We start from the raw sequence: 23,732 nt of genomic DNA, 5'->3' as shown, positions 1-23,732 counted from the left end.
TTATTTTTTATAAATCAGGAAAATAAAGACAGAAATAAAACCTTGTGCAGCTATTTTTTAGGAAAGAATTAGGGTTGTATAAAGACTGGTTTGCATATGTTCAATCTAGGCCATGAGATCATTCCCAACAGCTGCACTAGAAATAATTCTAAATATTCAACTTCTTCATATAGTATTGTAAAGCGTGGCGGAAAAATGGCAGAGAAAGAATCTTCTTCTTCTTCTTCTACTTCTTGGAAATCTGTCGATCTGTTAAATCTGAAGCTGCCTCTGCATCTTTTTCTGGGAGGTGGATTGCCAACTTTCTTTCCACCTTTTAGGTGGTCTCCTGGGAGGCCTTCAGCGGGGCGGGTTGTTTTCTAGGACTATTCTCGGAAGTCTGATCTCATCCATCCGTCTTAGATGGTTGTACCACTGCTTCTTACGTTATCTTCTCCATCTCACAATGTCTGTATCCCGCATTGCTCTTTGACATTTGTATTTCTTACTCTGTCTCTTCTTGAAGGATAAACCGAAAAATTTTAGCTTTGTGAAAAAATTTACCTTAAAAATGAGCTGTAGAGCTAGAGGGGATCAAAACATGATGGTAGAAATGAACAGAAATTTCATCAAATGGAATACGGATGGTTCCAAAGCAGTAGAAATATCGGGTATAAGAGTGTATAGGCCTAGAACCAAACACTCTTGAAGCATGGGCAACGTTTAGGAATGCCTGGACAAGCTAAATGAGCTGGCTAAGAAGACTCGCTAAAGTAGGAGCGGACAAAGCCTTCATAAGACCTGAATCATTTTGTGGTATCAGCTACAGAACAAAAGAGAAAGCACCGAAAAGAAGGTAGATAGGGGTGAAACCAGTTATTGAGACAACAAAGTTTGATACAGGTAAAGACACTCCAGTGCTTTGTAGGAGATATTAAAAACTTCGTGTTATATAAGTGCATTGAATTCATAGAATGTCAGTTGTTATATGCACCAAAATTTTTGAGCAATAATATCTTTTGATTATGTACCATCGGAAATCAGATGTATTGGACATCGGCCTTATATCTTTATCAAAAAAAGCAAAAAACAAAGGATGTGACTTGTAGATTCAAAATAATACATTCCATCTGAATCAAGGGATGTAAGCAGTACCGGATTAAGCCAGAGGCTTGGGGGGCTATATTACCGGGCCCCAGGTCCAAGAGGGCCCCATCATTTGGATATCATTCTGTATTTTTTGATGTGTTGATACCACAAATCTAACGTATTGATATTATTTTGTGAATTATTCCGGGTTTCCGAATTCCTTAAGGGGGCCCCGTCATTACTTCAGCCCCGGGCCTTATAAATCTTAATCCGGCCCTGGATGTAAGAATAAGAGCTGATGCATAGTTGAGATAGATAAGATATAATGGCGAGACTAATATAGAGAAAAATACAACCATTTATAATATTAAAAATCGCTGTTATGAATCGAAAAATTATTAAATAACCTACATAAAACTCTGAAAATATTGACCAATCTATAATTTTAACTGCGTCCTTCCCTGAATAGGTACAATATCAATCTGTAATTTAAATTCGCCGCCTGTGGATCTGACGAACAAGGTCATGGTTTCCTGTGCCAAAACTGCGATGCGCTTAGGTTCAATATTTCGCTTTTGCTCAGATCGATTCCGATTTTTAACGGTACGAAGGGGATTGGGAACTTCTTAGTGAATCTTTGTATCGTTTTAATCCGTTTTATCGGAATTGAACACATGGTGAGTGTATGTGGTGGTGAGAGCACGTTGGAAATTGCCGATGCGCAGACGAGTCAAGAAATGAATTCCATAATATATTAATTCATTTATTGAAACGGTTACGTTACGATTGGAATATTGCCATTAACTTGCGAGATTATAGTTAAAAGTGAGTATATAGTATATCCTATAATGTGGGGTATACCTAAAAACTAAAATATTTAAAGTTAATTTTTTATTTGCTGTACTATTTTTTTTTTCGGTTTTTTATATTCCAACAATTTTAATTATTTTGGACCCTCAGTAGACTAATATATGATAGAAAGAAATATTTAGAGAATCCCTAATATAATATTTATGTAAAATGTGTTGTTAACAAAAACTACAAAGTTTTTAATTCATTTTTTTTTGTATAATTTTATGAAGAATACGCAAAAAATACATTTACAAGGAAACTAAATTGTTTTCCTGTTTGTAATTTTATTAGAATTTGTATGTATCTATGAGATATGAAGTGTTTAATAGACAAACTACAAAACTACAAAGTCGGCATTTCATACTTGAAAATAATTATAGGAGATAGGTGTTGTGATGTATCAAATTATCTTCTTAATGTTAAAGGCGTACGAAAGGAGTTCTTTTTATAATTGAGTTTCTACGAAATACCTGATCTATTATTTGTATAACTGTTGAATTTAATATTATTTTTCATCAACTGGTATATTTTTACTCAAGAAAATATATTTGCCTGCTAAATTTATTTACGGAAAAGTGATTTGTAGGATTCTAAAATGTTTAGGTGCGTAGTACTAACCAAATATTAGAGCCTAATAAAATATAGTGGAAAAAAAACCTTCAAAAACACGCTTTTAGCAATAATCGGACTAAAAAGTAATAAATAGTTCTTGGGCACAAGATTACAATTACTGATGAGAAATCTAATTCCACTATTATACAAGCGTGGGGTGCAACTTTTGCATATAAATATTATAGACTGCTTTAAAAAAGCAAATTGATAAAATACACTGAGAAACATGCTTTTAGAGTTAATTATACTAAATAAAAAGCTTAAAGTAAAATTACCGATGAGAAAATTAATGTTACTATATTACAAAAGCGTGTTTTTTAGTTTTCTAAACTTTTTAAATAGTATTCATCTAATGGTCTGTCGGTTTTAGACTGACAACTTGAACATTGCCCATATTTTTAAGCTTTTATATACATACATAGGTATATTATGTACTTTTGGGCAGATTACGATGTGGTGAAAATAATAAAAAAATCCAGCACCCACATGCTTTAAGAGGTCGAAACTCGAAACTATGGCTGACATATTTTAACCTCTGTAAAAAACAATTAATCAAAAAATTTTATGTCTTTAGATATGAGAGGTCAAAAGGTCAATTAAAGTATTGATGATTTTCGTGACTTTAAAGTGACTTTCTCACGTTTTCGCCTATAAGAAACATGAAAAAAATAATCAAAAAAATTATGCGTTACCCTCTTTTTGATATATTGAAAGTTGGAAGTCAAAAATCGAGATTCCTCGACTTTGTTGCAGTCAAGTTAGGTTAGATAAGATAAATTTTTTCGTGTTTCTCAAATATTGAAACAGAAATGACGTTGAAGCTTCTATATATCGAAGCGTAGGGGTCCTGAATTTTTTTTATTATTTTCCCCATACTCCCAGGGATGGAATCTCAACATAATCCATGGTTAAATTCAGGCGATACTATTTAACAGTGTGTATTTTGAATTTTTTCCCGTTTTTTTTGCACCCAACTCGCATAAGATGACGTAAACGTGCAATTATTGATTACATTGACGAAAGAAAGTGGGTCAAAAGGAGATCATCATAATATCCATTCGATTTCGATGTTTGTCCTGTTGCTTAAAAAAATAGAACTTGTTTATTATATATTTTTTTCTTCTATATAATCCCAGTTAGTTTTCGATAAATATTGACATTGGCAGTATTTAATTGATATATTTCCCATTACTCACAACTGAACGAATTAAATATAATTGACAGAATAAATAACAACTTATTAAAACTAAGCAACAACACTAATATATTTTCGTTATCGGAATTACGATAAGTTACCTATATAAGTATCACTATTCTAAGTTGAAGGACCAAAAAATAGTAAAATAAATAAAAAGTAAAAATAACTAAAATAACTAAGTTGTATTATAATAGGAAATAACTACTTGGCGTACTTTTATTACGTTCAGCAAGTTCTTTGAGACCTTGATAAAACAATTTTTTGTGCTTGGATACCGAAAGTTGTGGTATTCAATTTTTAACATCTCCTTTGGATTCGAGCGAGAATTCAATACCATCAAGCTCTTCGATCTTATTCCACGCAGTATTTCCGCTTTCGGTTAACTAAACCTCGATATTTCTCATACATTTGCATCATATATATATATATATATATATATATATATATATATATATATATATATATATATATATATATATATATATATATACGGATCTTCCGGCAAGTAGCTGCTTACACAACTCTACTCGACATTTCGCTTAAAACTCAGTTAATTCTTGTGGTAGGACAACTTTTATTGATCCTTCCTAATGATTTTAAATAGTATATTTTCTACTGCTTCCCTTGTAACCTCAATATCCCATACAGGTCTCTACCATTAAAACTATTAAAACGACGCTCATTAATTGTGTCTTCCCCTTCAATTTCACATAATTTCCTTGCTGCCGCGCCTGTTTTAAACGTTTGCGTCATCAATAAACAAAGGAAAAACGATTAAAAGGAAATAAATCGAATTTACTTTTCATAGAATTACAGACTAGTCTTGACAATGTACATGTTTATATCGAGGACGAGGAATTTTGTCAGATGAAAACCGAAATTACTTATGATGATGATGGTGATGATGTAGATGAACTACGGTTAGAATTTCAATGTTCGAAAGCTGTAATGTGAGTGCATGCACTTATGGACATACGCGTGAGTCCATTTCGGTATTCAAGGTCGAAACAATTCAAATATTAAGAAGGTGAAAAAACTATTACGGCAAAGTCTTAATTCACAAGTTTTTTATTTTTTATTGCGACTGTTTCCAGTAATAATTACCTAACAAGAAAGTGTTTATTATTAATAATGCTATTGTTATTATGTTTACCTTATACAGGTGTAGAAACTTATAACCTACTTAATTTTCAAAGAATGTTATATTGATAACATTTCTGATAAAAACTTGTTAAACCTTGATTTAAAAGGTCTATTGAGCAACTTGGAAAATAAATGTATTTCAAAACAAAATATCGGCTGAGTTTTAGGGAAAAAACTACTTACGTGGCTACGTGTGATCTTGGAGAATCATTATTATTTTTATTTGAATTTTATATCACTTTTATGATATATTTAGTATCATTTGATGTTTAAACAATAAAATCTTTATTGTTAGGAATTATCCTACACGTTTTTATAAAAATTTTACAAAGTCTTGAAAGTACTTCCTTCCATGGAATGATTTACTTGCTCGCATTTTAAATTTTAACGATTGTTTAGACATCAAAAGGAAAAGAGGCGGACCTGTATGAACGTATAAAAGACCTGTCGAGAAGGAACTGCATCAGATAAACTTAACATGTAACGATGCTACAGAAGTAGCCAAAAAAATAAGAAAATGAAGAGCTGTCGTCAAAAAAATTGGACGAAACCCACAAAACGACGTATGAGGATAGCGACATTATAGTTTTACCCAACTTTGCCCAACTGGGAGCTTTATGGCGATGATTAGTGAGGTTTCAGCTATAGTTATGAACCGACGAAAAATATGTGACTCATTTTACTCAAACCGCGTCAATAAGACCTGGGAAATGTTAAATCGAATTTGCTTTTAGTCCAAAGTGAGCGAACGTGGCACCCAACGCACTCATAATTCTTCAGTCAGTAATAATATTAATTTATGGTACGTACTATACGATTGTAAGTTTTCGCGATTTACGAAATGCTGATTTGATTCGTCATAAAACATTCATTTGGTGTACTCCATAATATTAAAACTTGAAGACCTAGTAATTGAAGAACCTTCAATTAGGAAGTCTCATGAATTTATGGGGGCTATCGAACCGATACCATCATTAAGTATAAGCTATAATATTGAATCCAAGAATTAAAAAAACTTTCTTTTTAAGATTATTTAGCGTGCGCAAATGCTATAAGTAAAATTAAAGATAGGACAAAACAAACAGGATGAATTATTTACTTCTGCGGTATCGTACTTGAATAATTCCGTCAAAATTAGTCTGTAATCGGATTATATATAGTCTCTGGAGTGATCACCACAAATTTGTCCAGAAGAATTGGAAAACAAATAAAACAGATGAAAGTGTTTCAGATATTCGATTACGAAGTACAGTTTCCAAAGTTGTATGACTTTTTTCAACAGCCGCGCTGATTCTAACTCAGCAGAGAAGACTGCAAGACTGAAAAGAGTAAATATGTTTTATGCTCAGCTCAAAATGATAAAAATGTCAATGTTGTAAATCTTTCAATATTAGTTGAAATAGATTGAAGGTCATAAGTTCAATAAATCTTGTATTCGTTGTCCTATCCATTATTTTTACGTTTTTGTCAGTTTTTAATCTTCAAATCCACAACTTCCAAGTATTTCTGTATTCTAAATACAGAAGTTAATTTTGATTTCCTTTATAGCACTTTATGAATCCCCTGTAATGAATTCTTTGACGGTGATTGAGCCTTCCAATAATTTAATTTCTAATTTTCTTAAAACTATTTGTACGTTCAAAATATTGATTTTCTGACGAGAATTGATCTGTATTATGAGCCGTAGGGCCCTTTCACACCAAACGGATCCGAATCAATAAGAATCACTCCGAATCAAGTTGAATTTGATTGACCAAGATTCGGCTTCGAACGCTCCGTTTAAATGTGAAGGGACTCTTTTCCCGCCTTCAGACCGGACGAATCTGGTTCAATCAGGTTTGATTCGAGGTCGCACTTGATTCAACCTGTCAGATTCCTCGTCCGGTCAGTCTTGAATCAACAACCATACGAGATGGACATGGAGTTATTTAATTTTAAAAGTTAAAGAAAATAGTGCGATTTATGACTCCAGTGATAAAAATCATATCTTCCGTGTGGAGGAAAATTGGCGAAGAATTAAACATTCCACCAAATCCAGCAGTATTACGAACAATTCCTCACTCATTCATCATTTTGTAGGTCATGATGTAAATGATGAAACATACCAAAATCCGGCCTTTTCCTATTTATGTGATGTATCCAAACTTTTCTTGTTTTCTGTTTCCGCCGTTGCCTCCTACGAAACACTATTGCATTTAAAACAACTGCGTCCATGATGATAGCTCAAAAGCAACTAAAAGAAGGAAAACAAAAAGAAGATGGAAGGAATTTTATAGATTAAGGTTGATTCAGCTGGTGTTAAAGAGTGGAGATGACGAATCAGATTCAACTTGATTCGGATTCGTTTGGTGTGAAAGGGGCCGTACACTCCATGTCCTGGCAAGTATTGTAAGGCTGAGAGATAATACAACACTAGTCAGGTCTTTACAATAATCGTTTTTTATAACTACGGCATGTGATTTATATCAGTGTGGAACTGATTTACCTTGTACTATTGAACGATTACATAAATTACAAAAATGTTAGGTTCACAAACACCATAAAATGTGATAATACAGTAAATATACACTAAATCAAATATAGTAATCGCAGATTATTACGAGCGATAATTTGTTTTTTGCTAGACATCTCGAATGGAAGCTTTCGTTTTGAAATGAAAAACTAATAGTTTGTATTTCAAAAGAAAATGTGTCAATTAGGATCTTCATTTAATTGATAGTATTTATTGACTTTAGTTATCATTAATCATTGATAACGATCTTAATGTAATAGTGTCAACAATTTTTATCTGAATAATTTATAAACTAAACTAGATTATCTAACTATCATATAACATAAGGCGTTTGTCATGGAGCTTGATTATATTTGGAAACATTCTGATTAATTGTATATTTATAAATTTCCAAAACATCAATTTAATTTCGATTAATTACTGCCGCTGATATTTTTGAATGATCTCTTTTGTACTATGGAATTATTTGAATGGCGACGAAAGAAATTTCACAACCAGTATTTAGATATACGTAATTTATTCAAAGATATTTAAAATGGACTATCTGCGAACCGACAATTACCTTTGATATCTGGAACATTTTCTGTTGTGATAATTGTTGTTGAAATAATAACATTATTTATGAATGTTACGAGAGCTCTTCCGAAAAAACGAAATTTTTATATTAAAAGAAACAACGTTATTAAAAAAATTAGTTACATCTGATAAATTTCATTAGTTATAGAATTGTACCACCATCCGTTGCTCCTCCTTGTCGTCAAAGCTTTCCACGGTGGTTTGAACGGCGAAAAATTAAATTTTTTTAACTTCAATTCCACATCACCTTTTAACCTTTTATCCTTGAATAATAAAATGTTGGAATACGTAACGAAAATGCTAAGTTTGTAAAAAACAAGTAGTTAGATGTCGAGTACATCAATGCATGTTACAGAAACCTTATTTGTCCAAAAAAAGATTTCACAGATTTATATCTCAGGTGTTTAATGAGAGGAATTCGTCACATTTATACCCCAATTGGTGTGCAAAAAAATGGCATCTCACCAAACACTTTTGAAAAAAGGTTCCGTCATTTTAGAGAGATCAGAGGCAGGAAAACTAACAAACGAGTGACAAATGAAGATAGAAGACTGTGATATAAATCGATGGACCCGAGAGAATCCAGAGAATCACCGGTTGTGACGTGTAAGCTTCAACATTGTAATGAATAAAAAAATGTTAGATCTGTTATTGTTTTGAATTCATTTACAAGGTTGAGCAAAGTTTATTAGTACCGTTCAGTTTATTGTGGCACTAAAAATCAATCAAAAACACACCTAGTTTATCCCAAAATGTACTCACCGTAATCTTGGTGGCAAGGTTTGCACATATTTTCTTTCTTTTCTCTTTTTTTATAACTTTCTAAATAGCCTTCGTATATTTAATGGAAAACTAAATTTGTAATCTCGCTAAACAGATGTAAAATATTTTTCTTGAAAAAATTATCAGCATTTGGTATAAAGTATTTGTATAATCTGGAAATTACGCTTATTAACGAAGGAAATTTTCTGAAATAATAAATAATTCAATTCATTTTCTTAGGAATTTCTTTGAATCCTTAAAGGAGGTCAATAAAATTAGGTCCACTTAAAAAGGTCTTCGATTTGTTTGTTTTACAATCGAATCATTTGAAATGACTTGTACAAACCAGCGCGTGTAGATACACGCTACACGACTAATTTATTTGTGTTTCTCTGATTTAATTTCAAACGTCAACTAATGTTTGACCCAAAAGAAATACGGAAAACCCGATTAGCATCAGTTATTTATAGTATAATGTATGGAGTATAATAATGTTAGTTGAAAAAATTAATATTAAATATTATTTGTTGAAAAAAATGAACACATAAGATAGATACGTATAGAAATGTTTGAAATAAGTACTTCAAACTTTTTAAAAACGAATTTCATTTACAAAAGTACTAATACAATATACAAAGTACAAAGCAAGTTACATAAAAATAATATGCAATTAAATAAAAATACTAAAACTATCAACGATGACAAGTTTAGAATATTATTTTTATGTTGACTTTGCGTCTTCTCGATGTTCACACGAGTATATTAAATGACTGTACAGGATGGGCTCATATGATGTTTATTATCTCTTATCAAAGAGTGGTTGAGATACAGAAAGTTTTATTAATCAAAATGAGTTGCCGAGTTGGTTATGTACAACGAGTGGGAGACAAGACAATGACGATAATAAACACACAAAGCCGAGCAATAATTTTTTTGAATACGTGTCTATCCACGTTTTGTTTATTGTCATTATTCCACCGTCATTTCAAGTTATATTTTTCTTGTTTATGAAATAGGTGGGATTATCTCCATTTTCCAGTCTTCCCATGTCATTATTTTACCCTTATCTTAAGTAGTTTTATATTCGTTTTCATTTTAATTTCTTACTTTGATCCTGGAGCTTCACCACTACTCAGACTACATGTGGCTGGTGCAAAATTTTTTATTTATTCTCCATGCCGTTGCCCATTTTTTAAAGAAACATTCACTTAACAGAATCACCAGTGTGTATAATTTGTTTTTCCATTTCCAATTAATCTCCCATTTAATTAACAAATTATAAACTTTTATCAATATGTTTACAGTTGATAACGTATTACCCCTTGTACTTCGGTTCAAAATTTATGATTCTGCAACAACATAGAGCTACGCCACATATGTTCTACCAGTTCAATAGTAGCTAAATGACAAAATTTATAGTTTGGTCCAAGACGAACAAAAGAAATTCGTCTATAGAGCTTTTTCGAATTATGAGAGTTTGAAGGTTTCCATTTGAGATTTTAGGGATTGCGATGTCGTACCTAGAGGGTTGATATATCATTTAGACTATAAACTGTCCCTCGTGTGACGTGACTTTAAATATTTTCTAATATTCTATAGGGGCTGAAATATCTAGGGTGATGCGTTTTCAAATTGACCCAGTATTATAATTCTATCGTTAACTAGAGATATCATTTCAATACACACCTATTAATATGTATAACTGAACAGGTAACTTTATATGTTAGTAATTCATTCTATCCTTATCACTCCTGACCAAGCATTTTTGCTGACATTAGTATTATCGCAATTTGTTTTTCAAAATAGACATGTAAGTAAGAATAAGTTTTAAAAATTGGGTTTAATTATAGATCCATAACTATAAATGCACACTTTAGTACTTCCTGAAATTATATACAATGGTACTTGATACATACGAAAAAATATATTTATAATTAGAGTTGAAATTATATTTGTGTCCAAGGTCATAAAAGATACTGAACATTTTCAATGCCAATTATCTTGCTTCAAACATTGAATTTGGTAAAAAAAATAGAAAAATGACTTTTTAAACAGGTTTAATATCAAGCCTCAAAAATGTGTTTTTGTGCACAAAATATACATTTTCACGTGAAAATTATAGTGCCAATATTGATCTTCACTAGGTTGTAGTGTTCGAGTGGCTGGTTCCACATGCTTGCGCTTCTCCAAGGAAAGGGTACCGATAAATTGACGTTCTGGGCGTCTGTTGGCGAACTCGATGCTCAAGAGCCACGCCTACCTGTCGAGTAGATCTTGCAAATACTGCTCTAGGGGTGCATTCCACTAAGAGTTCACGGCATCTAAAATACTCTTTACTAAAAGGGTTCACTCATGAAGGCATGATTAACGTTCACAACGACTCTGGTCAAAAGATGAATCGAAGGAAGCGTTGAAAGAATTAGCGCAATTTTCAAATCTCAAGCAACGCAGATTGCCACCATGAGAATCTATCTCATCATTTGATGCGGTATGGGATATTATAAGTACTTACAACTTATAATATAACCTATTAAAGCTTTCGCTTTATTTTTTCTATTTTGCTATTGGTTAACATTTATCTCAACGTTCAAAACGCCTCGTAATCCATTCCACTTGGGTTAACGATTATAACACTCTGGACTAATCGTGGGTGGTATTATAATTGAAAGCTCGGAAGCTGCTCAAGTTTCTGGTCAACTCTGAATCATCTATAATAAATAAATAGAATTTAAGAATCAGAAAATACATGCAGTGTTTTTAGTTCGGAAAAGATATGATGTGATTAAGAATCTCAAAATTTGAATCAATTCATTTCAAATCATTTGATTCCGGATTTGTCTACGAACCATCCACGTAGCAAAGTGAATAAAGAGGATTTTACGGTGCCCATTGATTGGAAAAAAGAAACTCAATACTACACAATAAAATATCATATTTGGAAAATGTTGCCAAATCGTTAAAATAGTATAAAAGAAGTTTTCGAAACTACATCAAAGATTCGTAGAGTATATTTAACCAAACTACATACAGCAACAACAATGAAGAAACTACGAAACGATGCAGCCGAAAATCTAAGATACCACCTAGCGAAAGAGCCTTGCTTACAAGCCTTCAGTTCTGAAAGACCCAGACAAATAACATTCTTTGTTGTAATAGTAGTTTTTATTGGTAGGTTAAGAAATTAAATTTTTACAATTTAGGACAAAAAAATCTTTCTATAATCGAAACATATTGTTTTTTTTTTATATTTACGTAGCAAGGTATCTATCAATTCGTGTATTTGTTAATTTCGAGAAATATTTTGTAACACCGACGTAAAATCGAAATGTTGAAAATATTTTCTACAAACAAAAAATATTTATTAAAGTAGACCTAAAGTCTTTTAATCGAATCTATATAAAAAGTCAACGCAGTAAGATTTTGTTTTTTAATTTAAAATTTGGAAAAGAATGATTCTGACATATTATATTCAAATGAAATCCTCATATATGCGATATAAGTAAGTTTTATTTATTTATCTGACTATATTTGTTAACTCCAAAATAATACCTAACTGTTTCGAAAATGTCTCTGTCTAAAAATTACAGCGCTGATTACAAAAATGTCACATAAAGGTTATATTATATACAGTTCTTTCAACAATGTGATGCAATTAATAATTTAATTTCGAAAAAAAAAAAATGCTATACTGATCCTCAAGTCACTGAACGTTTATCTCTTCAGTTTTGACCTTAAAGGTTTCGTAACTACCGAAAAAAAAATTAACTAAACTATATTTATAATCACAGTGAAAATATATATATATATATATATATATATATATATATATATATATATATATATATATATATATGTAATTAATAATGGTGATACAGGGGTGTCTTATGTAACCAATCCTGTTTAACATTGTATTAGATTGGATAATGAGAAACATAGGGCATTAAAGGTCAGGAATCAATTCGAACAACTGGAAAAACTTGAATTCGCGGATGACATATTTAAGCAGTAGAAATCACATAAAAGACAAATCTAATAGGCTACATAATAACTCAATACCAGTTGGACTAAACAACCAAAAATCAAAGATATTACTACACAGCAAAACCTATACAAAAAGCGCCATCTATTTAGATTTAGATGGGAGAAAAATAGCGCAAGTAGAGCAAGTTCGCTATTTGAGTAGCTTAAGTTCAAAATGAGGTCCTGAAAATGATATCGAAGAAAAACTGGACGTGGCAAAAATTCTATATAAAATATGAACTTCGATAAGTATCTCAAAAATAACAAAACGGTTTCAGAAAATTGAACCGTTTAGGAACAGATGCCTACAAGTTATTTGCAAAATTTTATGTCCAAACAGGAGTTATGAACACCTTTGGAACATAACTGAATTATAATAAAAAACAAAGAAGCAAACCTATAGGAAAATGGAGAAGAATTACGAGAGAGACTTGTAACAGATGAACTAAACATGGAAAGAGGCTACAGCTAAAAACAGAAAGAAATATAGAGCCCTCGTCAACAAAAACGACGCAAAAGGATTTCACCACTTTTCCCGCAGCTGTTGAAACACCGACCCTTTGCTCCACTGGGAGCATAAGACGATAAGGATGATGAATCTGGTGAAATGTTTTATTGTTTTGGGGGGGTATAAAAAAGTATTAATGCTCTTTTTAACTGCAAGCCCAAATCGACTACACTTTTTCTTTCGGAAAACTGTCAATATTTTATTCGAAAATCAATTATTTTCAAACTTTTAAGGGTGTTAGTAGATATCCCATCTCTATATGTATTTGTTATCAACATATCGAAGTGATTACTATTTTTAACTGTTACATTTAATCATTAACGTCAATTTAAAAAAAAACCGGTAAACTATTCCAACTTTTTATTGATTCATGGTCATTTTAATACTGCTAATAACTTACTAACTATAGATAGCTTCGTATACTTATAAATAAGCAAATTAACAGGTTCTTTCTCAGTTATCTGAAATATCTATGGAATTATTTGAAAGAAAAATCGATTCTCTATTAATAATAATCATTATTTTTTCAGAAAACTTTACTTTTATTTGATAATGGACGGTGCTACCAAGAAAACCAGAAAACCAAACCCTAGAGAAAATGCATTTCCTTTATCAGCAGCTACTTTCAGGTAAAATAATATTCAGTAGATAAGGTTCGGAATTGATAATAGTAATCAATAATAAAATAAGTACTATATTCAATTAACCATCATACCATTTATTTAGACCGTCATTCAATTCTGATTGTTGAAACGTTCATTCGTCGGATCGAAAGCATTTTAAGCGAATTTATCAAGTGATAAATTCTTCATCCCAAATTCGGAGAAGACTTTTTTCTGCTAGAGTTTTACGATTATCAAGGCTAGCCAGGTGGCTCGATTTAAGTTCATCTTTTATATCTGTTAGCCCGTCGCTTGCAAGTTTTTTGTTTATCTGTTTCTCTTAGTTCTGATGGTATGTTAAAGTTGAGGCGTATCATGAAACATACTTTTATTTTCAAGAGGATTAATTTAATTAATTGTTCATCAGCTTATGGTTGTTATCAATTTTTACGCTTAATCGTTTTGTCTTGGTTCGGATTTGTAAATTGCTTTCGAAGTATAAAAAATTTCAATTGATTTCAGTTATATTATCCCTACTTTCATTGAAGGATATAAAAGAGATTTAGAGGAATCGGATTTAACAGAAACTTTGTCAGAACACAGATCAGATTATTTAGGGAACACATTAGAAAATTATTGGAAACAAGAGGAACAAAGAGCAAAGAAAAATGAAACACAGCCTTCTTTACAAAAAGTACTTCTCAAAACGTTCGGATGGGAGTATCTTTTCTTGGGAATTATTTTAGTAATTGCAGAGGCTGTCAAGTAAGTAGTCAATTCGTGATATAATACTAATTTGTTTTCAATACTTTATTATTATTTCCATTTAGAAATAGAGGGAAGATATAATATCATTTTTTTTAGATTAGCGCAACCAATTGTACTTGGTAGGCTGGTACGATATTTTGACATTCAATATCAAAAAACTTCGATAACATCCAGTCTGAATGATAATCTGAACGTTACGTTATTCAATACCACTGATAAGTAAGTATTAATTGAGAAAACAACATGCAACACGACTCTAAACTTACCTTTGTTAAAAATTGTGGATCAAAAAATCATTTTTTCTAATATATTTACTGTGTACAGCTTCTCATCCGGGAGAATCTCTTTGATATGATTAGGTACCACTTTTATGACGTCACTTCCAATCTAACTTAATTTTATTTTTGCTTGTATTTTGACGATAGCTTCAGTTCTTTCAGTTGCGCGCGCTGCTAGTAGTTTTTCTGTTAAATTTTAATCAGTAGATGTTTATAGTTTTCAGTTTCGTCTTTCTAATCATTTTATTAAATTTTTTGAAAATCTTTGGGCACATTTGTACGTTTTTGGTAAGTATTCACCATTTTCATTGATTCTACACAGTTAAAAGTAGGAAAATCCATTATTAATATGTAGAATTTTAACTCGTTAAGCCCTTTTCTTTGGGACCGTTTCAAGTAACAAATTTTGTTGTTTAAAATGATCCAAATGACCAAAAATGTCATCCTACAGCCAATATTCAAAATCCTAATTTTCTGGTAACAAATTCTTTTTGTCATCGTTTCTTGTTGTTGGACTAAAATAATTTTTTTTTTTTTTTAGTTTGCTACGCTCACGCCGGAACGTAGATCCGGATTCTCAGTACTCCTTCTTACAGATTGAAATAACACATGAAGAGGCATACTACTATGCTGCTGGAGTGGTACTGTGTTCCCTAATTTCTATCTTATTGAGTCATCCGTATATGTTCGCAGTGTGTCACATGGGAATGAAAATTAGGGTAGCTTGTTGTTCATTGATCTACAGAAAAGCTCTAAGACTCAGCAAAACAGCACTAGGAGATACCACTGCTGGACAAATCGTGAATCTTTTATCGAATGATGTTAATAGATTTGATTATGTTGTTATTTTTGCTCACCAGATGTGGTTAGCGCCTCTCGAGACTGTTGTTTGTACTTATTTCATGTATCAGGAAGTTGGAGTTGCTGCCGTTATAGGAGTTTTAGTTGTGATTGCTTTTGTTCCCTTACAAGGTGAGTAAACATGCGAAAATATTGAAAATGTAGTTGAATAATTTGTTTTTCAATTTCAGCTTATTTGGGTAGGATGATCTCAGTTCTACGTATGAAGACGGCACTAAGGACCGATGAAAGAGTTCGATTAATGAATGAAATTTTATCAGGTATACAGGTTATCAAAATGTATGCTTGGGAAAAACCATTTGCGAGTATGGTAGCAAAAGCTAGAAGGTAAAATCTTGAGATTTTACGGAATATTTAATAAAATATACATACATTTATTTTATCTGCAGGTACGAAATAAAATCCATCCGAAGCAATTCATTTTTAAGAGGTATTTTCCTATCATTCATTATGTACAATACAAGAATGGCCTTATTCGTTTGTATATTAGCGTATGTGTTGGATGGCAATTCGATTACAGCAGAAAAAGTTTTTGTACTTACTACCTATTACAATGTCCTCCGTCAATCCATGACTGTATTTTTCCCTCAAGGTATGTGAAAAAATTTATATTCTCATACAGATCTAAGTATAACTGATTTATATTAAAACTGTTGTATATTAAAACATTTCATGTTTTAAGTTTGTAACCAGCTATTCAATAAGAGATGGCGCTTTTAGATTCGTCGATTTAGTTGTACTATATCTTTATGAACATGTGGAGTTTCATGTGAATTGGGCAACTCATTCATATATTCTTAGTTGTTTAAACTTCACTCTTCACACAATCAAAAAACTCAATATCATGCAGTAACAGAATTCTTTGTTTTGGAAGGTTTAACACAAAACAATTGTTGAAATTTCTTTCACAATCCATCCAAAGAGTAGAAACATCGGCTGTAGTATTTGAAAAGGGTCATACAAGTCTTGAAGATGATCTCTTCTACTTCATTTACTAACACCGGAACAGTATCACACTGATATGTAATTTTCTCAACATTTAGAGTGTTTAGGGCAGAATGAAAGATGTATTGTGCTTTATAATTGTCTAGATCAAGCTCGGGTCTACCACCATGATCCTCAAAACATCCAAAAACACGAGGATGTAGAGTGGTAAAACCTTAGTGCTTCTTCTTCAGAATGAGTTATCTTCAGAAATTTGATAAGATGGTGTCACCATCAGCTTTTTTATATAACAGGAATTTTTCTTGTGCATGGAATTGTTCGGGATGTTTATACTGAAGACATGTCTCAGTATTACTACAGAATCTACACTGTGTATATTGTGACTAAAGTGTTTTCATTAATAGAAGGTGAAAATAAGATATTTAAGAGTTTTATTTTCTGTAGGTATCGCTCAAATAGCAGAAGGTAGAATGTCTGTGAAGAGGCTTAATAAATTCATGTTGTTTGAAGAAATTGATCTGGTCAAAAATAGAATGCCGAATCTTTTAGATACGAGCGGTAGTTTAATGTCTGCGCCTTTGAATGGAATTGAAAAACCAGAAAAAGAGGAGCTCGGAATAAGTTTAACTAATGTTTCAGCCAAATGGAGTGAAATGTCTGTCGATAATACCCTAACAAATATCAATCTAAAGGTAATAGACATTGAAAGTTGTTCACAAATTACATACTGAACAAATAATTGATTACTGTGATAATACTTGTGTATAAAATAGATCATGACATTCAAGTTCATGCATTTAAAAACCTTCTGCTCATTTCAATCCTACATATATATTAGCTTCATTATTTATTTAGTCATTTTTCCTGCTAATTATTTTTCAGTATCTATTCTTATTTGCTTGTTCCTCAAGCCCCTTTCTACAAAAATTCCTCTAACTTATTTACGTTGCCACGATTTTCCCAAAAATCGACCTTCACTTTGAAACCAATCTACTTCCGATTAATCTTTAATCTGTTTTAGATTAAACCTGGGCAACTTTTGGGTGTAATTGGCCCGGTAGGCAGTGGCAAAAGCTCTTTGCTTCATGTCATACTCCAAGAACTGCCTTTAGTGGAAGGAAACCTTAAAATAAATGGTGTTATTAGTTACGCTTCCCAAGAACCGTGGTTATTCGCAGGAAGTGTCAGACAAAATATTCTTTTTGGCCAACCCATGGATAAATTGAGATACAAGACTGTGATAAAAAAATGTGCCTTGGAAAGAGACTTTACACTCTTGCCTTATGGAGATAAGACTATAGTTGGAGATAGAGGAGTTTCTCTCAGTGGTAAATACTTATTCTACAAAAGAAAAATGTATATTGGTTCAATTGGATTTGGACGAATTCTAACTGCTTCTGGAATTAAAATCAAATTTGATTTTAGGTGGTCAAAGAGCAAGAATTAATCTCGCCAGAGCAGTATACAAGCAAGCAGATATTTATTTGTTAGATGATCCTTTATCTGCAGTAGATACTCACGTAGGAAAAGAACTGTTTGAACAGTGCATTATCGGTTACTTAAAAAATAAAACTGTGATATTAGTTACCCATCAAATCCAGTATTTACAAGATATCGACTCTATATTATATTTAGATGATGGAGTTCCAACAACAGGTATATGTTTAGTTATGTGACCGTTAAAATGAATAATCAATTTGATTTTAGGAAGTTTCCGAGAATTGCAAGCCAGTGGTCTCGATTTTACAAAATCACTAGGAGATTCTGTCAAAGAAAAAGAAGCACCGCCAGAAGCGGAACTATCTCGTCAGTTGTCAGTGAGAAGTACAGTTTCTGTTGAACAAGAAGCACCCAAACAGGTGGAAGAACAGAAAAGCACAGGATCTATTGGAGGATATGTGTACAAGTCGTATTTTAAAGCTGGAGGAAATTGTTGTGTCATATTTTTCATCTTCTTCTTTTTCATTGCTTCACAATTATTCGCCAGTATTTCTGATTATTATTTGTCTTATTGGTAAGTATTTCAAAATTAATTAGACTTTACTTTGCTATAAAATACTTTTCAAGATACAGAGTGAATATTTGAGACATTGATTGATGTGGGCGAAAGGCATTTGAAAAAATTCCAAGTTGCCAATCCTTCACATTTCACATTTGATTTTGTTTCGCAAGTACATTGGAGAATATTAAGATTGTTCGTGTGGACTGGTTGTTTTGCATATTAATATATATTTGTTGTGTTATAGAGACTTTACCAGCTGAAGGATTTAAATTTTTTTAATTTTAGGGTAAATATAGAACAAGAAGAAAAAACGGCGAAGTTAACGGGAGCATCAAACAATACATCAATTACTAGCTTTTGGCATTTTTCTCGAGAAACTTCTATTTATATCTACACAATTCTCATAGTACTTTTAATTGTTGTGACTATGATTCGTTCTTTTACTTTTTTCATCGTTTGTATGCGTGCTTCTACCAGACTCCATGATAACATGTTCATCAATATATCTAGAGCCACAATGAGATTTTTCAACACCAATAGCGCAGGAAGAATTTTGAATAGATTTTCTAAAGATATGGGTTCCATTGATGAATTATTACCAGCTGCTATGATTGATTGTCTTCAAATTGGATTATCTCTTCTTGGTATTATTGTTGTTGTAGCAGTAGTCACACCATGGTTGATGCTACCTACCTTTATCATTGGTGTTGTCTTCTATTTTGTTAGAATATTTTATTTAAGAACCAGTAGAAACGTTAAAAGACTGGAAGGTGTTAGTAAGTAGATTTAATGAAGTTTTAAGATATCAAAATTATTTTCCTGCTTTTTTTTTAGCAAGGAGTCCGGTATTTTCTCACCTAAACGCATCTATTTCGGGATTAACTACAATTCGAGCATTCAATGCAGAAGATATTTTAACTGTGGAATTTGATAATCATCAAGACTTGCATAGCTCTGCTTGGTTTACCTTCATAGCAACTTCTAGAGCTTTCGGTTATTGGTTAGATATACTATGTGTGGTTTACATAACACTCGTAACTTTCAGTTTTCTATTGATTGGCAATAGTAAGTACTACTCTAGATTCTAGTTTGAAACAATGTTTTTTTAAGCTAAATCTTCACTGAAGAGATCTATATATATCTATAGGTTTTAGCTAATAGTATTTATATTTTTAGGCAGTTTTGGAGGTAACGTAGGTTTGGCTATAACACAGGCGATAGGACTTACAGGGATGTTCCAGTGGGGAATGCGGCAGTCGACAGAATTAGAAAATCAAATGACGGCCGTGGAAAGAGTATTGGAATACAATGACATAGAAAAAGAAGGCGAATTAGAATCAAAGCCAGACAAGAAACCAAGGAGTTCATGGCCAGAGAATGGCAAAGTGGAATTTAAAGATGTGTATTTGCGATACTTTCCAGATGATCCTTTCGTCCTTAAAGGACTAAAATTCGTTGTGCAATCTAAAGAAAAAATTGGTATTGTTGGTAGAACTGGAGCTGGAAAATCGTCCCTTATAAATGCTTTATTCCAATTAACTGAAACTGTTGGAGAAATATTAATAGATGATGTCAACATATCTGAAATTGGACTACACGATTTGCGTAGAAAAATTTCTATTATACCACAAGAACCCGTCCTGTTTTCTGGTACAATGAGAAAAAATCTGGACCCTTTCGACGAGTTTTCAGGTGAGTAAATTTAATTTTTCATAAGTTTTGAACTGTATACTTATTATATATTTCAGATGCCGATCTTTGGAAAGTTCTTGAAGAAGTCGAACTTAAAGAAGCCGTAGAAAATTTAGTTTCAGGCTTAACTTCTAAGATGTCTGAAGGAGGTTCAAATTTCAGTGTTGGACAACGTCAACTCGTTTGTTTAGCAAGGGCTATTCTTAGAAATAACAAAATCTTAGTTTTGGATGAAGCTACCGCAAATGTTGATCCTCAAACAGACGCCCTTATACAACAGACCATACGGACAAAATTCGCAGATTGTACAGTTCTCACTATTGCACACAGATTGAACACTATTATGGATTCTGATAAAGTCCTAGTCATGGACGCCGGAACACTGAAAGAATTTGATCATCCTTATCTGTTAATACAAAATCACAATAGTATATTTTACAGTATGGTACAACAGACTGGAAAATCTATGGTAGAAACTCTGTTTAACGTTGCCAGAGAAAGTTATTATGAGAGATTCGATAAAAACGCGTAATATTTTGTAGGAAAGTATATTTCTTACAGGGTTTTTTCTTCATTGGTAAACGGTCTTTGCGCCAATGAAGTAAATCTTAGAATGTGTAACACTATTTTATTATTGTTTAATTACTGAATTTATTCATATGAATTCGATAATTTTTACCTAAATGCATTGCGAAAATAACGAGTTTCTTTACAAATTAATTGTAAAATGTTTTTTAAAAAATAATTTTATAATTATTACAAATCTTGTTGGAATTTATTTCTAATTTAAGAAAAAAACTAAAATGAATGTGTCCAATAGTCCATTAAAATGATTATTTGAAAGTTGAGGCTACAATTTTCAATATAAGTTGATTTATAGTGAAAAAATGTTTAATGTCAATTTGGGGGATAGAAAATGAAAAAAGTAAAAATAACCCAAAACCAAAACATCTTTCAAACAAAAATGTGGATATTAATTTTTTCTATAAAATAAAAGTGTTGAGAATAACTTCAGATATATACTTTTTTAAATATAATCAAAAGTTTAAATATTTTTATTTTTAAAAATGTTTTTTTTTCGTACATCTAAAAAAATTTGTTTATGTTTCAACATTTTTACCTTGGAGACGATATTTTTTTTAAATTTTAATTAAAAAAAATTTCACATTTTTGAAAGATACACTATGACTTTTGAATAAATTTAATAAAAAAAATATATCTGTAAAGTAATCAACATTTTTTAAACGATAAATTCTTCAAATATATGCTAAATTCACGAGAAAAATACTACGTGAAAGTTTGAATTTACATTTTATTAGACTATAATCTGATAAGTGACAAATTACTATTGGTTTTTGGAGTTTGCTACTGCTCATATTTTCTGTTGGAATTTAAACATAAGATCAATAGAAATTCTCAGTTTATTTTAGTGCTATATCACTATACTAAAGTGATTGTGCTGGATTCAATGCTATAATATATAATTCTATTGAACAAATGTTGAATAAATTTGAGATATTTAGTATATTATATTTAATCAGTATATTAATTTATTGCAGTTTTCAATGTTTATATTGGTTGATCCAAAAAATAGTTTGTTGAGAAAAGCGTTATTTTCACATACATATACAAAAAATAGTAGAAGTTACATTTAGGACTGAAGTGATAAGACAATTCAAATATTCAGATTTAGAAATATAATTGAAAACAGGACAAGTCTATATTTTTATTATGTTATGAGTAAAAAACCATTAATTTTGTTACGGTTCCGAAAAATATCGGAAATTTATTTATTTGTTTCTAGAAATTAGGTTTACTGATTAACTGTTCACCAGAATGCCTTAGAACTAAGAAAGAGCAGTTTCGAAAAATATTTTGAAAACTTCAACTTGTCCGGTTTTTCACCAGTCTTCATTTGAAATTAACATTAGGAAGTTTTACACTAATTTTAGATTTTGATAGTGACTCTTTTTTATTTTATATTTAACCAAAGCCGGATTTTATTCAGTATTACTTCCAGAATTTTATAAATTTTTAGTCAAATTATTTCTATTTTTAATTGATCTGTGGAATTCAAGTTCCTATTAATAAACCAAACTCTTGTTAAAATGATTTCTTTAGAAAAGCCAGTTAAATTTTATTTTGCTAAAATACATTATTTCTATTTTTCCGGGTCACTTTTGTTTTTATATATGTATATGTGTTGTTTGTTAAATTTTTAATCATATTATATTTGTAATAAAAAATGTAAAATGAAAAAAATAAATAAATATATTTCATGTATTTTTTTTTCTGTATTTTATTATACAAGGTGGTTCGGATCTAAGTGGGTTAACTGATGGTACGTCCCAAGAGTTATTTTCTTAACGTACACTATAAAACTGAAAATAAATATTCAGAAGTGGGTCTCGAGAGCCTAAAATTACACCAAAAATTGAAAAGAGAATTAGAGGAAGTTCAAGGATGTCGAAATGGATCAGGGCTTAACGGCGGCTCTGGATCCTAAGGTTGCCTCAACCTCCAACCCTCCTCCACCCAGGGATTCCAACGCGGAGGTCCAGGTAAAGGCAGTCAAGAGGCCAAGGACGCCCATTGGACAACGAGTTTGCTCCAAAAGTCTTAAAATTGCACCCTCAGTAGGGTCTGGTGCTAGCTACGAGAAATAGGAGGGGCGATCGAATCTGCAGCTGGCCGTGAATCGAACGGGAAAAGTTGTTGGATTTCATTGATGGGGTGTCCATCCGGTAGTGGAACCAAGCCTACGCAGTTTCTACCTCTTCGGTTGGTTAGGAATCATTTCCTAAAGCGTCAAAAGATTCAAGCCAAAGCGCCTGATCGACTTTTCAAAGGGCATCGGCCGTAGATTATTTTAAATGAGGCACGACGGGCCCATCAGAAGACCTCAAAACTTTTGTCACACTTTAAGGGTTGTTTTCTAGTAGTCCTATTATAATTTCAAGATTAAGAAGGCATATATTTCCCATCATGACACTGTCATCGACTGTCGATAATTATGGTACTAAAATAGGTTATTTACAACAGCAGTTTAGGTAAGATGATTAAAATTAGAACTAATTCAACCTGAATTACTTAATTATAAATTTTTAGATTTACAACAATTTGTATTCATTTTACATAGTGTGTAATTGATTCAAACTACTTTTTCCGTGTATAAAGAAATTACAAAAAAGTTAATTCAAATTTTTATTAGTCAATTACACTCCAAGAAAATCTTTCCCCACTTGAAACTATTTTATTTGACATTTTGAAGTGGGTTTTGGCTTGGAGCCACATTTTAAAATACCAAACTGAAGGATAAAGGAGAACAACCCT

General features: G+C 31.7%; 1 protein-coding gene across 1 annotated transcript; it reads left to right on the top strand.

Moving 5' to 3' along the window:
* Positions 1-1,649: 1,649 nt before the first annotated feature.
* LOC130451513 (probable multidrug resistance-associated protein lethal(2)03659) lies at positions 1,650-22,678 on the top strand. The gene is made up of 15 exons (XM_056790571.1): positions 1,650-1,893; positions 13,782-13,880; positions 14,376-14,618; positions 14,718-14,840; positions 15,441-15,871; positions 15,931-16,087; positions 16,150-16,352; positions 17,150-17,397; positions 17,727-18,033; positions 18,131-18,361; positions 18,413-18,719; positions 18,993-19,483; positions 19,542-19,772; positions 19,884-20,399; positions 20,456-22,678. Exons 2-15 carry the CDS (start codon positions 13,804-13,806, stop codon positions 20,929-20,931), a joined length of 4,041 nt encoding a protein of 1,346 aa, XP_056646549.1. The 5' UTR covers positions 1,650-1,893; positions 13,782-13,803; the 3' UTR covers positions 20,932-22,678.
* Positions 22,679-23,732: the final 1,054 nt, after the last annotated feature.

This window comes from Diorhabda sublineata, chromosome X (assembly GCF_026230105.1).
Source record: "Diorhabda sublineata isolate icDioSubl1.1 chromosome X, icDioSubl1.1, whole genome shotgun sequence".
In the NCBI taxonomy this organism is placed as follows: domain Eukaryota; kingdom Metazoa; phylum Arthropoda; class Insecta; order Coleoptera; family Chrysomelidae; genus Diorhabda; species Diorhabda sublineata.
Note: the sequence above shows the minus strand (reverse complement) of the source record. Positions and strands in the feature narration are given on the sequence as shown.